We start from the raw sequence: 26357 nt of genomic DNA, 5'->3' as shown, positions 1-26357 counted from the left end.
CTGAATAGTGGAAAGTCCCTCCAAAATCTGAATACATTAACTGGGTATCCTTCTTCAAGTGGTCTCCATGAGTGCTCCACATCAGGCGTCGTGTTCGCCCCAGCGCTGCAGTTCAGATATTTTCAAAGCAGTGGCATGCTTGGCCCTTCATGTGCTTTTGGTCACATGTGCACTCTGGTCTGAGCCAGTTCCTCTCAACCGCTGTCAGCTGCAGATGGACATTTCCTGCACTCTCCAACTGCATGTCTGAAAGAAAAGAAAATTCTCTTTATTAATTGCTGTACCTAATTTTAAGAAGTTGTTCTTTTCTAGTTTGTTGGACAGTAGTTAAAAAATAGTAAAGTAATAATATACTATATATTAAATAACATTTTTCTAAAGACTTAAAGTGTTCAAATTAAAGTTAACTTTCTTTGTTTTAAAATGCCCCTGGCAGGGTTTAAGCAATGTGACTCTTGTCAGGAGTTAGTGCCATCCTCAGATGGCCATTCAGAATGCATTCGTTGTTTGGGAGAATCTCGTGCCTCAGACATGTTCGCATTACTCCAAGCTTATGGCAAGAGTGCAGAAGGATAGAGAAATGAGGCTGAGAATGATTCTCTTTGATAAAGCTTTTCATCCTGTTGCCTCTGATCCACTGGCCCCTGAGGGCACAGGAGTGACTCAGAAATGCCGAGCGGCTTCCTCAGCCTTGCCTGCTGCCCATAAGAGGAAAAGATTATCTCCCACTCAATCTTTGCCTGTTATCTGGAGGAAAGACAACTGCGGTCGAGAGCTGAGATTCCTCACTTCTTAAGGAGGACAGATGGCCTAAGACAAAGAAACCAGTGGCTCTGGCTCCAATGCATCAGTCTCACTTGGAACCAAGGAGTTCACAAACCTCAATGGTGTTGGCAACTAAAGACACCACGGCACCAAGACAATCTATAACCCCGACAACAACTGAATCCACACCGAGACTTGCAGCACCAATGATACCGGCACCGGCCATGGCACCAGATTTGCTGGCACCAGTTACTATGGCACCGGAGTCAGTACTGATGGGCACCACTTCATGGCAGGAACCAAGAAAAGCTCAGGCCAAGACTCAGCACCATAGCCCATCACCAGAGTCAATTATTATGATGACCTTCTCTCTTCAATCACTGTTATCTCACAGTTCTCCTCCTGTACCTATAGCCACTGGATGGTCTGTATCCCGCACACCATCATTCCTAAGACCCACCTCACCTCTTCTCAAACAGCTACACCATGTTCATAGTTATACTCATCGAATGTCTCCCTCCCTTCTACAGTCTTCCAGACCTTCTTACCTACCATACCCTTATCATCATCATGAGCATAGGAAACACTCTCTCTCATTCCACCTCCCCAGATGCTCAACTCTGTTGTTACCCTCAGGCTTACCAACACAGAGACCAACACCAATGATACCACTACTACAGTAAGTCTGTGGATAGATCTCTTGGAATACAGATGATCAAGAACTCCACCAAAACCACACCCACAACTCTCCCCACCATAGGCATAGTCTGAAATGATGCATGCCATCCTCTTGGAACTAATGGAAAAACGAATGGAAGAACATACGTAGGAGCAAATGGAGGCTTACCATAGTGATGTCTTTTCATCATCCCTGTATGAAGCTGTTATCCTGGGTGACATTTCCCCACCAGATGATTTAAAACAATTTCAGGACCTTTTTAAAAGGGTGGCTCAAAGTCAGGACATTCCAGTTGCGGAGGTTCAAGGAAAGCGACATAAACTTTTAAAGAACTTGAGACTCCCAACATTGGCCAAAATTGCTATTCCACTTGATGATGCCATAACGGAGGTTGTGGACAATATCTGGTAGACCCCAGCCTCCATCCCAGCCACTAATAAGACAGCAGACAAAAATTATTTTGTGCCATCAAAGGGTATGGAGTTTTTATTTAACCATCTCCAATCAAATTCACTTGTGGTGGAGTCATCTCAATAGAGATCCAAAGCAACACAATATAAGTCAACTGTCTCTGACAAGGATGCTAGAAGACTTGACTTATTTGGGAGAAAGGTCTATTCATCATCCACTTTGTTATTACGTATGGCTAATTATGCAGCACACTTATCCAACCATAAGTTGGACAATTATACAAAACTAACAGCCTTGATGGACAACTTACCAGAATCTAAGAAACCAATCCTGAAACCTATTGTCCAGGAAGGTTATGCAGCTTCTTGCACAGGGTTCCAGCTGGCATTAGATATAGCTGACACTGCCGCACAATCCACGGTGACAGCAGTGGTTAGGGGATGTGTCTCCTGATTTCAAACTTCTGGTGTACCTAAAGAGTTACAAACTAAAGTTGAGGACTTACCATTTGATAAGACCAAATTGTTCTCTGCAACTGTTGACACTGTCCTACATTCAAGCAAAGATTCTCAAGCAATGCTTAGAACATTGGATATGTAAACCCCACCTTATTGAAGGAGAAGATAGTATGCATACCAGAGATGCTAAAACTACCCCTTTCAGTAACAGGGTTATGATGAAAGTTGACAACCCCAGGGACTGTCCAGAAAGTGCAACCAGCTGCTGTGTAACCCATCTGCAACAGCTCTAAGGCAACAGGTTTGACTCCTCAGTTGGTGACTTTTATACATATAAAGATACACATATCATAGAGCTGGAAGGGACCTCTGGAGGTTATTGAGTCCACTCCCATGCCCTCCTGGCAGGGCCAAGTACCATCCTTGACAATTTTTTTTTATTTTTAAATCTATTTGCCCCAGGCTCTTAAATGGTCTCTCTGAGGATTAAGCTCACAACCCTGGGTTTAGCAGGCCAGTGCTCAAACCACTAAGCTATCCCTTCCCAGGCAATACCTGCTGTCCAGCACAAGCAATTAACTCAACACCTTTTCCACCATCACTTAAGACCTTTTTACTGGCAATGGTCCAGTGTCACCACAGAGAAGTGGATACTGGACATAATTTCAGCAGGATGTATCATTCCTGTCTGTGCTATTCCACCTACTACCCCCTCTGCCTCATCCCTCTTCAGAGACCCCTCTCATGAGACTCTATTGAAACAAGAGATCGATTGCCTCCCCTCCATTGGACCCCTGTGGAGCGGGTACAAATGACTTTAGAGGGAGGGGATTCTGTTCTCCATATCTCCTCACAGAGAGGGGGATGGAGACCCATACTGGACCTAAGAACTTTAAATCGTTACTTTCACAAACAGTTTTTCAAGATGGTTAAGATTTCCTCCATAATCACTGTGCTGGATAGCGGAGACTGGTTGCAGCCCTTGGCCTACAAGATGCATACTTCCACCTAACTATTCACCCTGTCCACAGGCATTTCCTACAATTTACTCTAGCCACAAAGAACTTCCAATACAAGGTCCTGCCCTTCGGCCTTTCCACAGTGCCTAAGGTTTTCTCAAAGATCCTTTCAGTGCTATCAGCCTACCTCCATCGCCTAATCTTTCTCTATCTAGACGACTGCCTACTGAAAAGGCATTCACGCTCAGATGTTCTTCATATAACTATCACTATAGAAATTTTCCAATCACTCGGTTTCATTATCAACCTACAGAAATCAACAACCAAGGCCACACAAAACATAGAGTTTATAGGGCTCACTGCGACTCTACCACTGTGATAATATACCTACCACTCCAACACTTCCCTACTATCCAATCATTAATCGACATTCACAGGCCTACAGTACAAATAATAACTTGTCTACAGTTGATGGGCCAAATGGCTGCTACCACCTATGTGGTGCAAAATGCCAGACTACACTATCTTTGTGCCTACAAGACATACAGTCTATAAGTGGATATCCTTAACTGCTCAGGTACTACAATCATTGCGGTGGTGGACAAGGCCCAGCAATCTACTGTCGCGAGTCCCCTTCCATCAGCCCTGACCCTCTTCCCTTATAACTACAGACACTTCCAGCATAGGCTGGGAAGCCCACATGGGCAGCATGTCAATCCAGGGACATTGGTCCCACCAAGAAACAAACCTTCATATAAACCTCCTACAACTCAGGGCAGTGTCCAATACATGCCAGCATTTCCTGCCATACATTTGCAATGAGGTGAGAATTTTAACTGACAACTTCACTACAATGTATTACATAAATCGAGAAGGGGATGCAAGATCCTGTTCTCTTTGCATGGAGGCTCTTTGCTTATGTGATTGGTGCATCAAAAATGGCATGACACTAATAGCCTCATAGTAACAAAGAGATAGCCATGTTAGTCTATATTCTATCAAAACAAAAAAAAAACAGTCCAGTAGCACTTTAAAGACTAACAAAATAATTTATTAGGTGGTGAACTTTTGTGGGATAGACCCACTTATTCAACCATAGCCATACCAGAATAGACTCAATATTTAATGCACAGAGAACCAAAAATAGTTATCAAGGTTGACAAATCAGAAAAATTGTAATCAAGGTGGGCAAATCAGAAGAGAAGAGGGGTGGTAGGAGAGGGGTAAGTCAAGAGTCAGATAAAACAAAGTGGCTGGGTCCTTTCGAAAGGGACATGTTAATGAGCAGGTTTGAAAGATGCTAATGAGGCGCTGCAATACATATGCAGCGCTTCATTAGCATAATGGTGGCCACGGCGATTTGAAATTGCAGCTTTTCGAATCGCGCGCCACCCGTGCAGATGGGACCTGCCAAAAGGACCCTCCACCCAGTTTTCGAAAGTCCTTTTCCTTTTGGAAGGTCCCATCACCACAGGCGGCGCACGATTCAAAAAGCCACACTTTTGAATTGCCGCGGCCGCCATTGTGCTAATGAGGTGCTGCATATTAATTGCAGCACCTCATTAGCGTCTTTTGAACCCACTCATTAATATGTCCCTTTCAAAAGGAAGGGGCTCATGTAGACACAGGGAGTATGTAAAAGAGTCTGTATAATGGGCTAGATAATTGGTGTTGTGGTTGAAACCACGTGTTAATGTGTCAGATTTGGATATAAAAGAGAGCTCGGCACTCTCTCTTTGTAGGCGATTCTTAAAGTTCCTTTTCAGTAAAACACAGACTTTCAGGTCATTAACAGAATGGCCCACTCCATTAAAGTGCTGGCTGATGGCTCGTGAGTTAAGAGCTTTTTGATGTCTGTTTTGTGTCCTTTCATTCTTTGTCAAAGCATGTTTACTGTTTGTCCTATATACAAAGTATGTGGGCATTGTTGGCACATAATAGCATATGATGTGAGTAGAGGAACATAAGAATGTGCCTGTGATTCTGTGAATAACCTGGTTAGGTCCAGTGATAGTATCTCCAGAATAGGTATGTAGACAAAACTGGCAATGGGGCTTGTTGCAAGGTAAAGTTCCAGGATTGGTATTATTGTGGTTTATACAGCCTGTGGTTGCTGATGAGAATCCTCATAAGTTTGGGGGGTTGTCTGTAGGAGAGAACAGGCCTGTCACCTAGGGCCTTCTGCAATGTGGCATCCTGATTAAGGATGGGCTGTAAGTCTTTAATGATGCCTTGCAGTGGTTTGAGTTTGGGGCTGTAGGTAATGACCAGTAGTGTTCTGTTGTTATTTTTTTGGGGCCTATCTTGAAGTAGCTGCTTTCTGGGTATTTGTCTGTCCCTGTTGATTTGTTTTTTTACTTCTCCTGGTGGGTAATTGAGGTTTATGAATATTTGGTAGAGATCTTGTAGTTTTTGATCTCTGTCAGTAGGATCAGAGCAAATGTGATTGTACCTAAGGGCTTGACTGTAAACAGTGGATCTTATTGTGTTTGTAGGATGGAAGCTAGAAGCGTTTAGGTAAGTATAGTGGTTAGTGGGTTTCTGGTAGAGTGTGGTGCTGATCAGGCCATCCTTGATTTGTACTGTAATGTCCAGGAAATGTATCTCTCACATGGAGTGGTCGAGGCATAAGTCGATGTGGGGTGCAGATTGTTAAAGTCTCTGTGTAATTCTTCCAGTGTCTCTATAACCATGAGTCCAAATCATAAAGATGTCATTGATGTATCATAAGTAAAGGAGGGGTAGTAGGGGATGAGACCTGAGGAATCGTTGTTTCAGGTCAGCCATAAATATATTAGCATATTGTGGGGCCATGCAGGTGCCCATAGCAGTTCCACTAATCTGGAGGTATAAGTTGTCCCCCTTGATTACAATTTTTCTGATTGTCAACCTCGATAACTATTTTTGGTTCTCTGTGCCTTAAACATTGAGTCTGTTCTGGTATGGCTAAGGTCTGAAGAAGTGGGTCTATCCCATGAAAGCTAACCACCTAACAAATTATTTTGTTAGTCTTTAAAGTGCTACTGGACTGCTTTTTTGTTTTAATAGCCTCATACTTACCTGGCATCAACAATATTCCTGCAGATTCACTGAGCAGACACTTTGCACCAGACCTTCAATCCAGTGTTCTCTGTCATGTCTTCCATATATGGGACATTCCCTCCATAGACCTCTTTGCAACCTACAACAACAGAAAGTGTCCTCATTATTATTCCAGAGCAGCCATTGGCCATGGGTCTCTTGGCAATGCCTTCCTCATTTCCTGGAAAGGCCTCTTTCTGTACGCATTTCTGTATGCCTTTCCCCCAGCAATACTGATTCACAAGGTTCTGGAAAAAGCCAGACTAGAGAGGGACAACCTGATCCTAATAGCTCCTGCATGAGCCTGCCAACACTGGTTTCCAGTTCTGTAGTGCGTGTCATAATGCCCTCCATACACTCTTCCCATTGTTCCGGGTCTACTCATGCAGCACCAAGGGTCGCTAATGCATCTGCAGCCACCCCCACTTTGCCTCATGGCTTGGCTGATAATTTGTTTGACACCTTAGAGAACTTATTTTCTGAGCAGGTCAAAAATGTTTTGATACACAGTAGATGATCTTCTATGTGAAAGACTTATACCTATAAATGGAAAAGGTTTGTAGCATGGTATTCCCTTAGAGACCTACATCCATTGGAAGCTCCCATACACACTATTTTGGACTACTTACTCTACCTAAACCAGGAAGGTCTTACGATACCATCCTTAAAGGTACACTTAGCAGCCGTCTTGGCCTTTTGACACACAATGGAGGGAACATCAGTATTTTCGCACCCTTTTACAGTGCGTTTCCTAAGGGCCTTACCAATCTATACCCTCCTCGCAAACCTATCTCACCTCCCTGGGGTTTAGACCTAATGCTGGACACATTATCCAGACCGATTGAATCGATTCCACTTGTCTGCTTACCTTAAAGACAGTGTTCCTTTTTTCTATCACATCTGCTTATTGGGTTAGCGAGTTGGCTGCTCTGATGGCAACTTTGCCAAGGAAGCAGTGACGCTCTATCTATATCCTGCCTTTGTTCCCAAAGTCTCCTCTGAATTCCACATAAATGAACGAATCATACTGCTATCTTTCTATCCCAGACTGCACACTTCAAGTTGGGAAATGAGACTTCATTCTTTGGATGTAAGAATGGCTCTGCCATTCTACCTACCTTTCCAAAAAAACCAGACAGACTATTAGTATCCCTCTCCCAGAGATTTAAGGGCGAGGTGATCTCATCACAGTTTTGAACATTATCACATCACATATTACCATGTGCTATTCGTTATGTAAAACGACACTATCTGTTCTGCCCAAGGCTCACTCTATCAGAGCAATGGCAGCATCTACAGCCTTCTTCAAAGGTGTTCCTTTAAAGTACCTTTGCCGAGGAGTGAGATGGCCATCCTATGGCACACTCACCCAACATTACGCCATACATCACCAGTTGGCCGAAGACATGCATCTCTCAACAGCTGTACTCTCCATGGCAGACACCATATAACTCCGGTACCCTCTTTCATATCTTAGGCGCACTGCTATGTAGTCACCTGATGTGGCGCACCCACAGGGACCACTCAAAGAAGAAAGAGAAGTTACTTACCTGGGTAGTAACAATGGTTCTTCAAGATGTGTCCCCATGGGTGCTCCACTACCCACCCTTCATCCCCGCTTTGGAGTTTTTCTTGTTATAGTTTTCAGATTCATGCTTACGAGGCAGCTTTGATGAACTGTCTCAGACCAGATTGTGCATATGACCAAAAGCGTGCAAAAGGCCCAGTATGCTACTGCACATGTGCAGTCCAGATAACCACTGCTGTGAAATTTCTGGACTGCGGTTTTGGGGCAAGCTTGACTCCTAATGTAGAGTCAGGTGAGTAACTTCTCTTTTAATTTTCTTGTCCATTTTCTTCGCCTTCTTCACAGAATACTAAATTAACAGAATATTAGAACCCGAAAGGACCTCAAAAGGTCACTGAGCCCAGTCCCCCTGACCAAGCTCATCCCTCCCCTATGCAGTTTATTCTAATACTTAATCATCCCAGCCTTGCTGCAATTTAAGACCATTGCATCTTGTCCTATCCTCAGAGGTTAAGGAAAATATTTTTTTCTCACTCCTCCTTGAAACAACCTTTTAGGTACTTGAAAGCTGTTATGTCCTCTCTCAGTCTTCTCTTTACCAAATACAACAAACCTAAGTCTTTCAATCATTCCTCACAGATCATGTTTTCTAGACCTATTTTGGTTGCACTTCTCTGGACCTTCTCCAATTTCTCTACATCTTTCTTGAAATGTGGTGCCCAGAATTGGACACCGTACTCCAACTGACACTGAATCAGAGCCGAATAGTCTGTTAGTGCATCCCAGAATATCTGTTTTTTTGCCACAGTATCACACTGTGGAATCATATTTAGTTTGTGATCCACTATGAGTCCTAGATCTTTTTCTGTGGTGATCCTTCCTAGACACCCACTTTCCATTTTGTATGTGTGAAACTGATCGTTCTTTTGTAAGTGGAGTACTTTGCATTTCTCCTTATTGGTCCCAGGTAAAAAGGTTGAAGTTCATTTCTCCAGATCATTTTGAATTATAACACTATCCTCAAAGCACTTGCAACCCCTCCCACATAAGCTTTATAAGTGTACTCTGTATGTATAAACAATTTATTAAGATATTGAATAGAACTGATCCCTGCAGAATCCCACTTGTTATGCCCTTCTATCATGACTGTGAACCATTGATAACTACTCTCTGCAAATGATTATCCAACCACTTATGCACCCCTACCCCCCATTGTAGTCCCATCTATATTATGTTTCCCTAGTTTATTGGTAAGGTCATGCAAGACTATCAAATGTTTTACTAAAGTCTAAGTATACCAAGCCTACCACTTCTCCCTTATCCACTATTGTTATCCTGTCAAACAAAGCTATCAGGTTTGTTTAACATAATTTGCTCTTAACAAATACATGCTATTACTTACCACCTTGTTATCTTCCAGATGTTTATAGATGCATTCCTTAATTATTTGCTCCATTATTTTTCCTGGCACAGAAGTTAAGCTGTACATAGCAAGTGAAATTGTAAGATTGCTTGCTTAATTTCTAAATGTGCAACAAGTTAATGCAGGAAAATTATTGCAAAAGCCATTTTTATTCATTTGTACCCTAGCAAATAGTAATTGATTTTGTGTTCAGTTTCTTGGTTACTATATAAATATATAGGGGTGTATGGGGTGTCCAGGGAGGGGTAGCACCTCTGGTGTGGGGACTTGTCGTGTCTCTTCAGGGGCAGTTTATGCACCTTTGGTCCCCACCTGGCACCCAGCTCTCACCTGTGGTTCCAAGAAGCTGTAGCATGCAGCGGCCACACCCTGATAAACTGCTTCAACAGGCAGGCTAAACCAGGTGAGGGTTGCTGGCAGGTATGAAACCTGCGGTGAGATAGGGAATTTCCTATCCCAGCATGCAAAGTCAGCCCTGGTGGGTTGGATGGATGAGATCAACAGCAAGATCCAATGACCAGGAAGGTGGTTCTGCAGCACTCTATGGAGAGCGAAGGGCATGACAAGGCACCAAAGATGGCATGGCCATCCACTGCAGCCTAGGAAGTCCCAGCCGTGACGACTTCTTGTAACACTGGAACCAGGCTTCTGAGGTCCAGAGAGTGGAACTGCCCCTGTGCAATGGCTTTTCCACTTTAAACATTCTCCCGCACAGGGTCTTTGCACATTCTCATCACGCCACATGTGAGTCCACAACCGATGAGCCTGTGCAAGCTCAAGACGTCATCGTCGCACACGACGGATTACATACTATATAAATATATCTTTTAGACAGCCTCTCTAGCCTGAAACCAAGTACCCTTCACTTCCAAGTAATGTAAGTAGCTGAAGATGGGTGTTGAGAATGCTGCTGTTGTACATAGAAACCCAGTCATGCAGCTGTGAGCAAGTGGAAAGTCCAGTTTTTGGACACCGTTAAAATTTAAGCCAAATACCTTTGTATGAGACCATTTTAAGAAGTTGTCTAACTTTTGTGGTCTGAATTTTTATATACCTCCTTTATATGTTTTTCAGGCATGGTGGGTAGGAAATGACTTTTCTACAGATGTCTGGAGAGTCTGTGTGAACATCACCAACTGTACAGTCATTAATGAAAACAATTCAGGTGAGTATTTGGACTTACTATAAACCTGTCAAACTAGAAGCTATATTTAAGTTCATGTAAAGCCACTGTAAAATAAGCAAACTAGTTTGACTGTAACTAAACTGTGGTCACATGGGACTACCATGAAGGGCTTGCTGGTCATTAAATGGTAAGATAAAGTTCCAAATTTCAAATTCTAACTTAGAATAACCTTAGCTTTAATGGACTTGGGAAATAATTGACGCTGTCTGCCAGCCACCCCCCACCCCCACAGTAAATGCTGGCAACTCGCCAGAGCCGTTGCTGCTGGAGCTGGGGCCAGAGAAGCCTCCATGTGCTCCTCCTGCTGGAGGTGGGGTGCGTGCATGGGCAGGTAGCATGTACTGACATGCTGCATGTGACACTGGCATACTGTGTGCATCCAGCTCACCTACCTGTTCCTAACTGAGTGACCATGCCTGTCTTCTCTACACCACCCATCGCCTCAGTCACAGCCAGCAGTGGTGGTGGCAGCGGGGGGGCAGGGCAGGGGCTTGTTCCAGGCAGATCCCCTCCTATTCCCCCAGCCCCTCTGAGTCACTCCAGCAACTGCACCAATGCCAGGTGAGCATCGAACTTCACTATCACTCCTTACAGGCTCCTGCTGGTTGAGGGTGAGGGAGAGTGCTCAGCCCTCCCCCAGGCAGCTGGCAGGTGTCCTGCCAGCCAGAGAGCCCTGGGCAGAGGCATGCCTGCTCCAGGGAAAACTGAGTTTCAGCAGGAGTGCCCAGCCTTGGGTGGGTGATGAGTCGCTCATGGCAGGCTAGCCCAGAGGATGAGCTCTGTAAACAGCCCAAAGAGCCACTACCGAGCTCTCTCTCCTGAGCCTGATGCATTCCTCCCAGGTGTCAGAGAGAGTGCTCCCTAGTGCACTTTGCAAGGTGTCGCCAGTCCTGCAGATTCGTATTTAATGGATTTTTGGAATTAACAGACACCTCTTCCCACCATTAGTCCATTAAATGGAGGGTTTATTGTATTATTGTGGAAGAAGATGGTTATCTTTAATAACTAAAGTCTATTGAGGGTTTGAATATCAAGACAAAGGGTGTCTACACTGCACTTGGAGGTGTGATTGTAGCTCATATAGATGTATGTAAACCAGGGTTAATCTATCTAGCTCAGATATCAACAGCAGTGAGCTAGTTGCTTGAATACATAGGCAGGCTCCCTGCAGGTTTGTACTTGGACAGCTACTCTGTGCTGCTGCTCATGCTGCCAGAACTTTGCTGCTGTTGATACCTGAGCTAGTGAGATTAAAAATAGCTCAAGGATGTCTTTCTCCTGCAGTCACACCTCCAGTTGTAGCATAGATGTACCTCTTCATCTTAAACTGTACTCTCTATTATAGGGCTATAGTACAGAAAGCAGAACAGTGATCCATTCATACTGGCATAATAGCATACTTAGCATTGTACTGTTCACTCTTCCTTTTTTAAGAAAAGACAACCAGAGAAGCATTAGTACAAGAATCCTGATCAGTATTATGTAAACAGCAGCACTGCTGGAAAACAGGTTCCTGAATGCTATAGCTAAAACTTCTATTGCCACAGTCTCAGTCTCAGATCACACCTAAGTAACAGAGCAGATGCATGTGGGGGAAAGCAATGGTGGAAATTGGAAGGCAGAGCATAGGAAGCTCCATTTATGAGTTGTGCTTGCAGAGGTGGCAGATGCTGTTTAAAAAGCTGCCTTCAACAGTAGAACACTAACAGATTCTGAGACCAGAAGGAACCATTGAGATCATCCAGTTTTATATCCTACGTAGACCGTAGAACTTCACCAACATAATTTCTACACATCTTGTAGAAAAGTCAGCAAGATGGGAAGGGTAATGAAGTAGGAAAGTGGCACAGAGGCAGTGATTTAAAAGAGAAGGGAAGGCTGCAAGGAGGGTAGCTGGCAAATCCCACTGAGTGGACTACAGTTGGTCATATGCAGGGGTTGGTGCTGGTAGGGGAAGAGGCTGGGGAGGAGGCTGCATTTACAATAAAACCTGATTTTATTTTCACAGAATATCAGTCTGTGCAGGCAGTTCAGGCCACTATGATCCTGTCTACTATTCTTTGTTGTGTTGCATTTCTGGTTTTTATTCTTCAACTCTTCCGCCTAAAGCAAGGAGAAAGATTTGTGTTAACTTCTACTATCCAGCTGCTGTCATGTGAGTAGGTCTTTGGCTTGTCTCACTTCAGTAGACCTGACATTAGAAGTGGGATATAGGGTTCAGAACAGAGCAAGGGTGCAACACAGAATAGAAGCAGAACAATATTATATGTAATTGGTGCATTTGTACAGATGAAAAAAAAGCTGTAGGATTCTAACTGGTAAGTTTTAGTTTAGCCTCAAGCATAGGCTAAAATTTAATATCACTAAACCAAGCAGGTTAAAAAGCAGATGGCTTTATTCTTGCCAAGGTGTATCATGCTATAATTTTAAAGGAACATCCAGATAAACTTCTTAAATGTATTAACTTAGGAACATTCTTGAATAACTTTTTAAACTGGTCTGTATCTGTTCAAATCAACATGGTTTCTGACAGAGTTGGGCAAATAAGCCCTCTTTTTTATTTTAGAGTATGCTCTTAATTTTGAGAAATTTAACTTACTTTTGGCCTTTCTTTTTTTAAATAAATCTGCAACAAATTGAAAGGCTCGGGATTGCAGGAGGGGGGCGTTAGTTTAGTGGCAAATAGTTTAGTTAGATTTCTAGCCTAGCACTAGATTTTACATACATTTTCAAATTAAATGCTCTGATTTTTGGACTTTTTAAAGCAGTCAGAATCAATGATAATTCTGAAACATTTCAGCAAAGAAGAAACTCCCCAGAAACTCCATTTTCCAGCAAAAATGGTTTTCAACAAGCTTCAACCAATTCTAGCGGCAGCGTGGCAGTAACATGAGTATTTAAATCTGTCTTTAGAAAAGGATTTGGGAGCCCTGAAGTACTCTAAATACCATATGAACATGAAGAGTAGTTGTCTGCAAAAAACAGCATCTGGGCAGGGGATGAGTAGAGTGGTTGAAGAACTAGACCCTGCATGCCTGTGTAACTGCTTTAAATCTTTTAAAGAGTAGTAGACATTGCTTAAATGCTTTCTTTCTCTTCCAGGTCTATGTGTTATGATTGCAGCCTCCATTTACACAAATAGGCATGAAGATTTGCACAAGAGTGATGGATACATGTTTGATGTTGCTAGTGGCCAGTATGGATACTCCTTCATCTTAGCTTGGATTGCATTTGTTTTTACTCTGATCAGTGGTGTCATGTACCTAGTATTAAGGAAACGTAAATAAATGTCAGCAAATAGTTATTTCTGTCACTACAGTACAGAGGTGGAATTCCAGTAACTATTTTGTATATAATCATTTGTGGTTTTGTAGTAAAGGTATTGTTTCTCTAAAAATGTACTATGTTCTTGGTATATCAGATTATGGGAAAACCCAAATTTACTGGAACACTTTGGGAATCAATGAGTCTAAATGGTTCACACCATGCATAGTTTAAACAATACAGTGCATGCTTATTCCATTGTTAGTAATGTGCTAACTTTTGGAATACAAGATAAGTGTGGGGAAATAGGGGACACAGCATATCATTTGAAAAATCCATTATAGGACTTCAAAGATATGCCCACTGTATCATAGAAGGGAATCAATATTCTTTCTTTTTGTAACTCTACAATAAATGCTCTGCAAGGTTTTATTAAAACTCCTTGCTTTAAAATAAGTAAACCAATCCTTCTTGTATTATGGAGTGTGGATTTTATTTTCATATTTTCTCCAGCACATCCTCAAGCAGCATAAGTCTTTCATTGCAGTGAAATTCATTGCACATTTTGGGTCTGGGATTGGTTCTCTTTGATTATGCTGAAGATAAGTTAAAACCAAACCAAACCCTAAATGCTCTTAACCATGCATTGTGCGTATTTTTCCTCAGCTTTTGACCTTAACATTTCCTTGTCTCTATTTCAGGCCTTTTCTTTTTAAGTCAACATGCACCTCACTGATAGCAAACACAAGTTTGGATATAAAAATTAGCATGAAGTATTTACCGCCCATATAGTCTGGGGTGAAGAGACAAAAGAGGAATGCCATGCCAAAGTATTATTCAGGACTGCCCATTAGGAGAGAATGGCAAACCATGTACATATGGCATTTAACTTCTGTTGGAGATGTTTACAGGGCCTAAACACACTTGCTATACACACCAGGATGGGTTTTCTTAAGCCATTTTGCCCTGTTTACTTAAAATTGCTCAAAATGATTTAGGGATTTCTTTTATACGGGAATAACTGCATTACTCTATTAGACAAATTCTCTCTACTAAAAGTTTGGTTAATGATGACTAAAAGGTTGGTTGAGCATCCTGGGTATTGAATGTTGTGGTTTTTACTGGTCTTTGTAGCTTCCATGTTTAAAAGTAGTACATTGCAGTTCAGTATATTCAATCATGGCCTTCTATGTGATTCTACTACAGTGGGGTGGACACTAAGCCAAGAAAAGGAAAAGTTTTGAATGCGCCTGTAACTAGTTACATTTGCATCAGATCAGTTACTGTAGTTACAGAGCTCTATTGAAGTCAAAGGTACATTATGACCAGTTAAATATTTGCCCTACACAGCTTCAGTGAGATAACACTTGTTTGTGTATTTGTAAGACAGGCATATGTAATTTTAAATGAACTATCTCAAACATGGAGATGGGTCTTGCCTTGTTTCCCAAAATGATAATGTTCATGTATTACCTTCATGGAGCAGGAAAATACTGCTGTCTTAGACATCAAGTACAGTAATAAGAAGACTGCAGTTGCACGTCCTCACACTACATTCTTGCCACTGTAACATGACACCGCTAGTCTCTTATCTACTCTATTTCCCTTTTAAATGTGTCCTAACCTATGAAGTTACCGACTAGCATTCCTTTAATTTGTACGAGGTTTGTCCCCAAACCATTCTCTTACATTTGTTCTGCACATAGACAGATGTAGTGTAAGGAAAGGGTTAAAGTAGACTTGACCCCAAGAATTTGGTATTTTGGCTTACATTTCATGTAGTGAACAGTAAAATGATCTAATGAAATTATAAAGCACATAATTGGATCAAAATTATGTAACTGATGTATGGCTGACAGTCCAATAAAAGCTCATATGCGACAGTATAAATACTATGTGTGCCACTGACTGGCTACTTGACGGGTATTTCAGTTACTTAGTCAATTACTTGCCCGCGTCATTTTATAGTTTGACTATTTAAATATGTAAGATACATCATGCATATTTACATACATGTATACAAAATCATGGTTCCATAATGAAAGCCGACTCCTTAATCAAATAACATAACTGTATGCACTCTTCCAGTATATCTATGGATACTGTCATATTTAGTTAGCCCGAGTGTGAATCTCTTGTACGCTGAAAAGTCTGAACTGTGTCTTGCAATAGGACAACCATAGCTTTCAAATATTTTTATCTGCTCTGCCTTGAAAATATTCCATTTTCTATGTTTTATATACTCTGAAATTGTAAATGCCAATAAAGCAAAAACTCCTATACTGTAACATCAAGCTTGATACATTTCATAGCATTTACATTGCCTTAAAATTCTGCAGCCATTGTGTGTGAATATTTTTGTGCAAGTAAGTAAAAGTTAATAACTCATGACTTCTACCGTGAAATCCTCCTTAAGGTAATATAAATGAAAACAAGTTGTAGTCCACACATCATCTGGATTAGTTACTGTTGCCTGAACAATCAATGAACTTGTGCTACCGCTCCTACTGTTAGTTGATGCTAGGGTGCAAAAGCTATAGGAGCCTCAGAACTATGCATACACAGAAATATAATTAAACCTAGCTAGCTAAATATGACTAACTAGCTAATGATACTGTCGTGCTTGAAGAGGTGGGTCTGGAGAAATTCTAGTCTATACTCAACAGTGACAGGAAGGAACTGAGGAGTCCTGAGTGCCATGTCTCCTTTTATAACCTCATTCTGAAAATGCTCAAGAGCAGTGAGGGAAAAGACAAGACAGCACTCCGAGAAGCACTGCTAGAAACCAGCACATAACAAGATGCACCAAGTGCCCTACCCAAGAGTGGCCAGAGGTTACCATACAAAAAAGAGGACACCCCCAAGAGCAAGTGTATCTGTATCAGGTGCTACCAACTTACATTGTATTAATGTGTTATAGTGTATACAGCACATTGAAACTGAGGCTATGTCAACACTAGCGCATAAAGTTGATTTTAAGGGCCAGCACAATTTTATGATGTGCCTGTCTTCACTGCAGGTATCATTCGGTTGATTTTTTAAGGGGTGATAATGTGGACTTTTGTGTGCCCTCCTTTTCACAAAGAGTAACGCCAAATTCAAATAGAAGTGGACCAATTAATGTTAGTGTGCAACCAGAGTTATTTTAAATCTATTTTGTTGTGCTCCAGAATGCCAGAGAGAGTGTGTGTGTGTGTGTGTGTGTTCGTTCTGGCCACTTTCACCTTTGTTGCTCTGCAGGTGTGCAGGAAACCCAGGAATTTGAATTCATTTTTTTTCTGTCCAGCATGGCTACCATACCTCAGGAGTGATTGCACCTGTTTATGAGTTCTCTGAATCACAAAAGAGCCCCAGTATGGAGCCATAATGAGAGCTAGGCTCTCATTACTGGGGTGGAGATAAATCTGCTGAATAAACTGCACACCAGCAAAAGACGTGGACATTTATGGGATTAGCCAGGGCATGCTGGAGAAAGGGTACACCAGGGATGCTCAACAGTGCTGGGTGCAAAAAATCAAGCAGCTCAGCAGGCAAATCAGAAAGTGAGAGAAGCCAGTGAGTGGTCCAGGTCAGCTTTCAAAACATGCTGCTTTTATGAGAAGCTTGATGCAATTCTAGGGAAGGATTCACCCGTGGTTGCAAAAAAAGGTGCCTGGACTCCTCAGAAGAGACTGCTAGGCTGCCCCATGAGAGCAGCAAGGATGAGGAGCCGGGGGCCGATGGAAGATGCTGATCAAGCCAATTAGGCGGCTGAGGAAGCTTACCCTGCCAGCAGCCAGGAGCTCTTCATCAAGCTGCAGGCAGTCCCCCCATTGCAGGATGCTCTGGAGTCCAGCAATGCTAGAGCGGGCTCTTCTGATATTTTTTTTTAAATTGCTACAAAATGGGTTGTGGCTGGGTTGGGGTAGAGGCTTAGTTCTGCTGAGAATATTTTTTAAACTGCTACAAGTGGGTTGTGGCTGAGGTGAGGTGGATGTATATATCTGCAGCCTGGGGCTCCGAGAATAGCTTGTTGATGTTGCTGGAGATGGATCACTTATCCTTTTTGGTGAGCTCCATAAAAGGGCTCAGGCAGGTACTCGTTTTTGGGGAGGTGTGATTTATTCCAACTTCCACAATAGCACACTTTACCATGCCAAGCTGCCAATAAGTAATCTGGAATCACGGTACCACATGACATCCTTGCAAATTTTTCAGCCTGGTGCCCACAGAGCATGAGCATGATTTTCTTTTTCACTTTATGTTATGCTTAGGAAGCTGATATCTTTTTCAGCAACCTAGAGAAGCATGGGAAGCTTCACTGAAGTTTGTCCCTTTATCACTCTGCTCCCTGTCCATTTAAACTTCCCAGAACTGCCCCACTGCATCATGTGGCTGGTGGGTTCTCTCTCCCCACATCCTCTGTGTAGTTTATCAGCTTTCCTGGCCTCATCCCCTCCCACCAGGCTGCTGGCAGGCTTTCCAGGTCCACCCCTACCTGCCTGCACAGGATTTAGGAGACACCAAGATTTTCTTCTGTGCTGTTACAGTCCACAGGACTTTCCCCCTGCAACCCACCATGTAGCTAGCGGGTCACCCCCCCTCCCTGCTAACACATGGCTGCCAGGATGCACAGACCATGCTTCTGGACACCTGCATGTTCAGTGTGGGGTTTGAGTGCTTTACAAGGCTTTTTCCTGCACGGGATTTAGGAGGAGAGGCCAAGAACGTTGTTTTCTGCACTTTACCTTTTACAGGGCTTACCCCACTCCTCCACCACATGGTTGCCAGGCTGTGTGGACCATACTTCTGGACACCAGCATGGCCATCCCGGGGGGTTCAACAAATTACTGGCTGCCACGCTGTGGCCCCCCCAGCCTTTGTTATTCACCAGGATCTAATGTCCACAATGAATGGTCTGGAAATGTATTTTCTGTTGTGCAGAGATTGCCTTGTTGTCAGCCTTAAGAAACCGAAAGTGGCCTTGTAAAACAAAAGATGCAGCAATTGTCAGACACACATTCATTATATGGCTCTGGGTTGTGTCACATTTAAAAAATGTATTTAAATGTTGACCTTATTGGACTTCAACAGGCAGCACAAGTGGGAACGTGACCGGTGTCCCATCCCTCACAGTCTGTGCTGCAAGAAAAGAACACCGGAGCTCCGTCTACACGTGAAGCCTACATCGAAGTAGCCTATTTCGATGTGGAGACATCGACATAGGCTATTTTGATGAATAACGTCTACACGTCCTCCAGGGCTGGCAAAGTCGATGTTCAACATCAATGTTGCGCAGCACCACATCGAAATAGGCGCAGCGAGGGAACATCTACACGCCAAAGTAGCACACATCGAAATAGGGGTGCCAGGCACAGCTGCAGACAGGGTCACAGGTTGGGCTAGCGCTTCCGGGGCAACAGCTAGCTGCTCCCTTAAAGGGCCCCTCCCAGACACACACAGCCTGCACAGCACACAGTCTGCAGAGCCATAGGCATGCAGACCTCGGGCGACGCAGTCATGGACCCCCAGCAGCAGCAGCAGCCGCCGCCGCTGCCGCCGCCACCAGAGGTCCACCCAGCCGCCCCTGTAGGAGCAGTGCTCGCCCTGCTCCATGCCATGTGGGAGGCAGCTGAGCACCTCCTTGCCACACAGGAGGAGGAGCGGCCCGCAGGGGAGGAGGCCTCAACCCCCAACCCTGCAGCACCCTGACCCCGCCTCACACACCAGCGGCTGTGGAGCTACCCCACCAGCACCGACCGGTGGGAGCAGCTGGTGCTTGGGGAGTGGGACGATGACCGCTGGCTCAGGAACTTTAGGATGAGCCGGCAGACATTTATGGACCTATGCCAGTGGCTCACCCCCGCACTCAGGCACCAGGACACCGCCATGCGGCGTGCCCTCCCTGTGGAGAAATGGGTCGGCATCGCTGTCTGGAAGCTAGCCACTCCCGACAGCTACCGATCCGTGGGACAGCAGTTTGGCGTTGGCAAGGCCACCGTCGGGGCTGTCCTCATGGAGGTAAGAGGACCCATGGTGGGGGCGGGGGGGGGAGGCAGCCCTGGCAGGGCAGGGGGGCCCTGGCAGGGGAGGGCCACGCACACCCTGCTCACCCCTCATTGGTGCTCTCCCATGTGCTTCCCCCGCAGGTCGTGTGCGCCATCAACGCCCTGCTCCTCCACAGGCTCGTGAGGCTGGGGGACCCAGATGCCACCATCGCGGGCTTTGCCACCCTGGGCTTGCCCAATTGCTTCGGGGCTCTGCATGGGACTCACATCCCCATCCGCGCCCTGGTGCACAGTGGAGGACGCTACATAAACCGGAAGGGCTACCACTCAGTGGTCCTCCAGGCCTTGGTGGACAGCCGGGGCTGTTTCCAGGACATTTATGTGGGCTGGCCTGGCAGCACCCACGATGCCCGGGTTTTCCGGAACTCAGGTCTGTGCCGCCGGCTGGAGGCGGGGACCTACATCCCCCAGTGGGAGATCCCTGTGGGGGACACCACCATGCCCCTCTGCGTCGTTGCAGACGCGGCGTACCCCCTCCGGCACTGGTTCATGCACCCGTACATGGGCCATCTCTCTGCCAGCCAGAAGCGCTTCAACCAGCGCCTGAACCATGCACGCCAGGTGGTGGAGCGCTCATTTGGCTGCCTCAAAGGGCGCTGGAGATGTCCCCTCACCCGCCTGGATGCAGGCCCCACCAACATCCCCCAGATTGTGGGTGCGTGCAGCGCCCTACACAACCTGGTGGAGAGCAAGGGGGAGGCCTTCTTTCAGGGCTGGGCTGTGGAGGCTGGCAGGGCCGATGTGCAGCCACCCGCTGCCTCCAGTCGCCAGGTGGACCCCGAAGGGACCCGGGTCTGGGAGGCCCTGCGGGCCCACTTCGATGACGCCGTGGGGTGAACGCTGGCAAGCCCCCCACTGCCCCCCCCATCCTCCACAACACTCCCTGCCCCTACGCCCACACCACGGAGCACCCAACAGCACCCCCCCCACACACTTTTCCTGGACAAATAAAAGCAGACACTTGCTTGTGAAATCAAACTTGTTTACTTTGAACGCTGTTCTAACTAATACTAACTATATACAGGAACTTCTAACTAACTTAAAAATGAAAAGTGTATGTACATATTAACAAAAAAACCAGGGATAACAAGGAAGGGGAGAACTATTTACATGGGGGGGGAAGGATCAGACTGGGCAAACAGGCGGCACAAATAAATAAATACAAACTGTATACAACGCAAAGAACAAAACAGTGGGGGGAATATATACAGGGGGAGGGGCCACGTCCTGGGCCCCACGCCCCTATAGTCCAGCACTGGGGGTGGGCGGCTGGGGGACCGGCAGATACGGCCGGCAAGTGTCAGCTGGCCCCAGGTCTCCCTCGGCGGAACAGCCCTCGGTGGTGGGTGGCGGTGCGATGGCGGATGGCGCGGCGATGACAGGAGCGGCGGGTGGAGCAGTCAGGGCGGGTGCAGCGGCGGCCGGCGCGGCATGGGGGGCCAGGTAGTCCACTATGCGGTTAAAGGTCTCCATGTAGGCCCCCCATGCCCTTTGGTGCCAGGCCAGCGCCCACTCCTGGAGGTGGAGGTGGCGTTGCTCCACCCACAGCTGCTGCTCCGCGACCTCCACCTGCCAGCGGTGGAGGGCCAGCAGCTGGGGGTCTGTCGCTGTTGGCTGGTGGTGCTGGGTCCACCACCTTGCCCGCCCTCAGGCCGGTCGGTCCTCCGCCGAGGGGCTGGCCTGGAGCGATGGCCCCGGAGGGGATTCCGGGACCACTGATGCCTCGCTGGCGCTCTCCGGTCCTTCCGATGGTGCAGCTGCGGAACACAGGAGGGGGGAAGAATAGTGGAGACAGCCGTTAGTGTGGGCCCCGAGCCGTGGCCCTTGTCCCCCCACCCCTGTGCTGCAGGTTCCCCATCCCCGTCCCCAGGAGATGCTGCTGTGATGGGGTTCAAGGGTCCCCCTGCACTGCACCCCATCCCCCAGCAGGAGCGACTCTCACTTCACTCAGCAGGGTCTGACAGGAGAGGTTTCTTAGGCAACAGATGCCCAGTTTCTCACAGAAGCGACAGTACAGCAGTCAGAGACAGTCCTTCCAACCCGTCCTGGGGAGAAGACCCCAAGGGGTGCCCCTCTGGGGTGTCGCTTTCCCCCTCCTCAGGCTGGCTGCCTTCCAGCTCTCCCTTCCCCTAGCCTCTAACTGTGGCCCCCGATTCAAACCCAGCTCGGCTCCTCCCTCCCCTTTGTACAGGGCAGAGGTGTTACCTGCCAGTTGTAGCCCCAGCATCATCCTTAGCCACTGGGAGCTATTCAGCTTGTTTCTCATATCTAGCCTGAGACTCGCATTTGCACTCCCCCGACTCCATCACATGCTGCTGCTGTGGGGTGTCCCACCCCCTCCTCCCGGGGGACCCTAGAGGTTCCGCTCCCCCCAGCCCCAGGGATGGGGCATGGCACTGTCGTGCTGGGGGGGGGGGCGGGGCAGGGGCTGATGCACTCCTGTGAGGGACATGGCATTGCTGTCCTTGGGGCCATGGCCATCTGGGCATATGGAGGGCCCTGGCCACATAACTATTACCCCCGCCCCTCAATGCCGGGGGTGTACACCGGGGTGGGTACATACCTGTAGGTCCACTCCCACGGTCAGGGGACACCCAGGGGGCGGACGCCCGGCTGCTGCTCCTCGATGGCAGGAGGATGTGCAGGCCGGTGTCGGTGGAGGAGGAGTCCCCCTCCTCCTCCTCCTCCTCCTCCGGTGCCCCGGGGATGGGCTCCAGGGGGGGCCCCTGGGGTGCGGAGCTTACCTCCGGGGCGGACTCTGGCTCCGGGGCCTGCTGGGGCTCCTCAGCCGAAGTATCAAGAGTGGCCAGAGGGGAGGAGGTGTGCCGGGGGCCCAGGATGTCCCTGAGCTCCCTGTAAAAGGGGCAAGTGACAGGGGCAGCCCCAGATCGGCCGGCCGCATCTCGGGCCCGGGCGTAACCCTGCCGCAGCTCCTTGACTTTACTCCAGACATGGTCCAGAGTGCGGGCAGGGTGACCCCGGGCGGCCAGGCCCTTGGCCAGCCGAGCGAACGCATCCACATTCCGCCTCTTGCTCCCCATTACCTGGAGCACCACCTCCTCGCTCCAGAGCCCCAGCAGGTCCCGCAGCTCGGCCTCCGTCCAGGAGGGGCCCCGCTGCCGCTTGCTGCCCTGGCTGCGAGCCCTGGCTCCACTTGGGGGGGGGGGCCCTGGGGGCACTGGGGGGGCTGCCGGGCAGCCATCGCAGCTGGGGTGGCTGTCTGCGCTGGCTGAGGAACGTGCAGGCTGGCTGCTTGTCTGGGCTGCTGCCTGCACGTTCTCTCAGCTTCCTGCACAGGAAGGGAGGGGGCGGGGACCTTTAAGGGGCCACTCCACGCAGCCACCATTGAGCTCAGGGGCTGGAGAGAGCGTCTCTCAACCCCTCAGCTGATGGCCGCCATGGAGGACCCCGCAATTTCGATGTTGCGGGACACGCAACGACTACACGGTCCCTACTTCGATGTTGAACGTCGAAGTAGGGCGCTATTCCCATCCCCTCATGGGGTTAGTGGCTTCGACGTCTCGCTGCCTAACGTCAATGTTAACATCGAAATAGTGCCCAACACGTGTAGCCGTGATGGGCACTATTTCGAAGTTAGTGCCGCTACTTTGAAGTAGCGTGCACGTGTAGACACGTCTCACAGGACCTCATCCTGCAACAGCTGCAAGAGGCCCAGAAGCAGGGAGTGCAAGCCATTGCTGATAGAAAGTGGACACAGCAATGGTGGCAAACCATGCTTCAGCAAATGATCCAGGACTCAGCAGGGCTCCTGACGACTTTCAGGGAACAGACCAACATCCTCTGGTCCCTACTGGAAATGCAGAGTGCCCCCTTCCACAGAATGAACAATTCCATGGCCTCCTCACTATGTTCTCTGGCCTCCCCGGCTACGTCTACACGTGCACGCTACAGCGAAATAGCTAATTTCGAAGTAGCGACATCGAAATAGCCTATTTCGATGAATAACGTCTACACGTCCTCCAGGGCCGGCAACGTCGATGTTCAACTTCGACGTTGCTCAGCCCAACATCGAAATAGGCGCAGCGAGGGAACGTCTACACGCCAAAGTAGCACACATCGAAATAAGGGAGCCAGGCACAGCTGCAGACAGGGTCACGGGGCGGACTCAACAGCAAGTCGCTCCCTTAAAGGGCCCCTCCCAGACACACTTTCATTAAACAGTGCAAGATACACAGAGCCAACAACTAGTTGCAGACCCTGTATATGCAGCACGGACCCCCAGCTGCAGCAGCAGCAGCCAGAAGCCCTGGGCTAAGGGCTGCTGCCCACGGTGACCACAGAGCCCCGCAAGGGCTGGAGAGAGAGTATCTCTCAACCCCCCAGCTGATGGCCGCCATGGCGGACCCCGCTATTTCGATGTTGCGGGACGCGGATCGTCTACACGTCCCTACTTCGATGTTGAACGTCGAAGTAGGGCGCTATTCCCATCCCCTCATGGGGTTAGCGACTTCGACGTCTCGCCGCCTAACGTCGATTTCAACTTCGAAATAGCGCCTAACACGTGTAGCCGCGACGGGCACTATTTCGAAGTTACTGCCGCTACTTCGAAGTAGCGTGCACGTGTAGACGCAGCTCCCTAGTCCAGGGGTCAAGAATGTGTGTGTGTCTGTGTGGAGGGGAAGAGCCTTGCAGTCCACACCCAGGACTTCTCCACACAGCAGAAAGCTACATTCCCCCACATATGATGGCAGAATTCCATTTCCTTTTCCTACCCCTTACCCTCAGTCTCTAAATAAAAACAATGTGAGAAAACCACATTGGTTAACCTGGAGTGGGTTGGAGTGCAGTTTGAGGTGCTTTCATAAATGTCAATCATACATCCTTGGAGGAGTAGGGAGGGTCACAATAGTTAAATGCAGTAGATTCATGTGGCTGTCTGCTCATTCATAAAGCTATTGTTCAAAAACAATGAGACCACCTGTAGTGAACTGGGTCTTCACCCACAAAAGCTTATGCTCCAAAAAATCTGTTAGTCTGTAAGGTGCCACAGGACTTCTCATTGTTTTCGTGGAAACAGACTAACATGGCTACCCCTCTGATACTTGTTGCTTTTTGTCAGAGCATCCCTGATGTGCATTGCATATGTTTGTGCTCTACTAGTTGCCCTGTTCATAAACACTGGTCAGGACATAGCCTCTGCACTCCAGCCTGGCATGAAATTTTCCCCCTTTGCCTCCCAAGTGTTATGAAGAACATAGCAAGCCTCAAACATGGTGGGAAGACTGGCTTCACTGAGGGCCAAAGGGGTCAGAAGGCACCTGAGTCTGGCTTTTAAATGGCCAAAGGCACATTCTACTGCCACTCTGCACTTGCTCAGCCTGTAGTTGAAGTGCTCCTTGCTATGGTCCAGGGTGCCTGTGTATAGCTTCATGAGCCAAGGGAGCAGAGAGTAGCAGGATTGCCCAGTATGACTAGCCATCTCCACAACTCTGATCTTGATTTTTCTGGTCTCAGAAGAAAATCCCATCCTGGAGCTTTCTATATAGACTTGAATTACTAGAGCTGCACCTTCCTCGAACATCCTGTGTAGATGCCAGTGAAACAACTGTTATGATCCACCAGTGTCTGCATGAAAACGTACCCCTTGTGATTTATGTACTCTCAGGCAAGGTGGTCTGGGGCCAGGATGGGGATGTGCATTCCATCTATCACTCCACCACAGTTAGAAAACCCCAGGTCAGCAAAGACACCCACTATGTCCTGCACATTTCCCAGAGTCATGGTCTTTTGCAATGGAAGGAAATTGATTGCCTCAGCTACCTTTATCACCCTTCCCAGCTCCAAATTTATTTCCCACTGACCAGTAGCTGCCAGGCACTGAAAAGTTTCATGGAGCAATTGCTACTCTCTTGTGTACTGTCAAAGCAAGTCTTGTTTTGGTGGCAGAATGCTGCAACTTGGGCAACAGCAAAGCACAAAGTTCTGTGAAAAGGGACTCGTGCATGCATAAGTTTTGCAGCCACCACTGATCATCCTATGCCTGCAAAATGATGTGGTTCCGCCCATGTCTTCTGGTTTCATAGCTCCAGAACATTTGTTTGGAAGACTAACAACTACCACCATACCACAGATGGGTGGCCCATGGTAGTACCTGAAGGCAAGTGCAGCCTCCTCAATGCCTGAAGACACAACCAGGCAAAGTGCTTATGTAGCACTGGAAAACATTTATTTATAAATGCTTCCGTAAGTTTCCCAAAAAGTTTAGTTCTTGCTCAAAATGAGTGACGAAGCAATCTCACTTAGCACTCCTTTACAATAAAGCATCTCTGAAAAAGTCATGGTCCAGCTGACTGCCTCAGTTGACTACAGTATTTCAACATTATAGTGCTTGTATTATTATCCCAAATACAAGACTTTCATCTTTACAAGCAGTTTTCAGAGGCTTAAGACTAATGGAGCTGCACTTGTAGTACTCTAAAAGTACACTCAGATACAAGTACTAAAACATGAAAATTTGTGCACCATATGGTGAAGAGAATGGAACACACAAAACCCCCTATTTCCGCGCCCCCAATACAAAAATAAAGGGTGAGCA

At 46.9% G+C, this 26357-nt stretch overlaps 1 protein-coding gene across 4 annotated transcripts in view; it reads left to right on the top strand.

Annotated features, from left to right (window-relative positions):
• The window catches only part of EMP2 (epithelial membrane protein 2), a 58394-nt gene extending 42252 nt beyond the window's left edge, over nucleotides 1-16142 (top strand). For all 4 annotated transcript variants that reach the window (XM_075010843.1, XM_075010842.1, XM_075010841.1 and 1 more), the window contains 3 exons: nucleotides 10379-10469; nucleotides 12499-12645; nucleotides 13593-16142. In XM_075010843.1, coding sequence (XP_074866944.1) covers nucleotides 10379-10469; nucleotides 12499-12645; nucleotides 13593-13777 — 423 coding nt within the window. In that variant the 3' untranslated portion in view covers nucleotides 13778-16142. The remainder of the gene's footprint in view (nucleotides 1-10378; nucleotides 10470-12498; nucleotides 12646-13592) is intronic.
• The last annotated feature ends 10215 nt before the right edge of the window (nucleotides 16143-26357 follow it).

This window comes from Carettochelys insculpta, chromosome 16 (genome assembly GCF_033958435.1).
Source record: "Carettochelys insculpta isolate YL-2023 chromosome 16, ASM3395843v1, whole genome shotgun sequence".
Classification (NCBI taxonomy): Eukaryota; Metazoa; Chordata; order Testudines; family Carettochelyidae; genus Carettochelys; species Carettochelys insculpta.
Note: the sequence above shows the minus strand (reverse complement) of the source record. Positions and strands in the feature narration are given on the sequence as shown.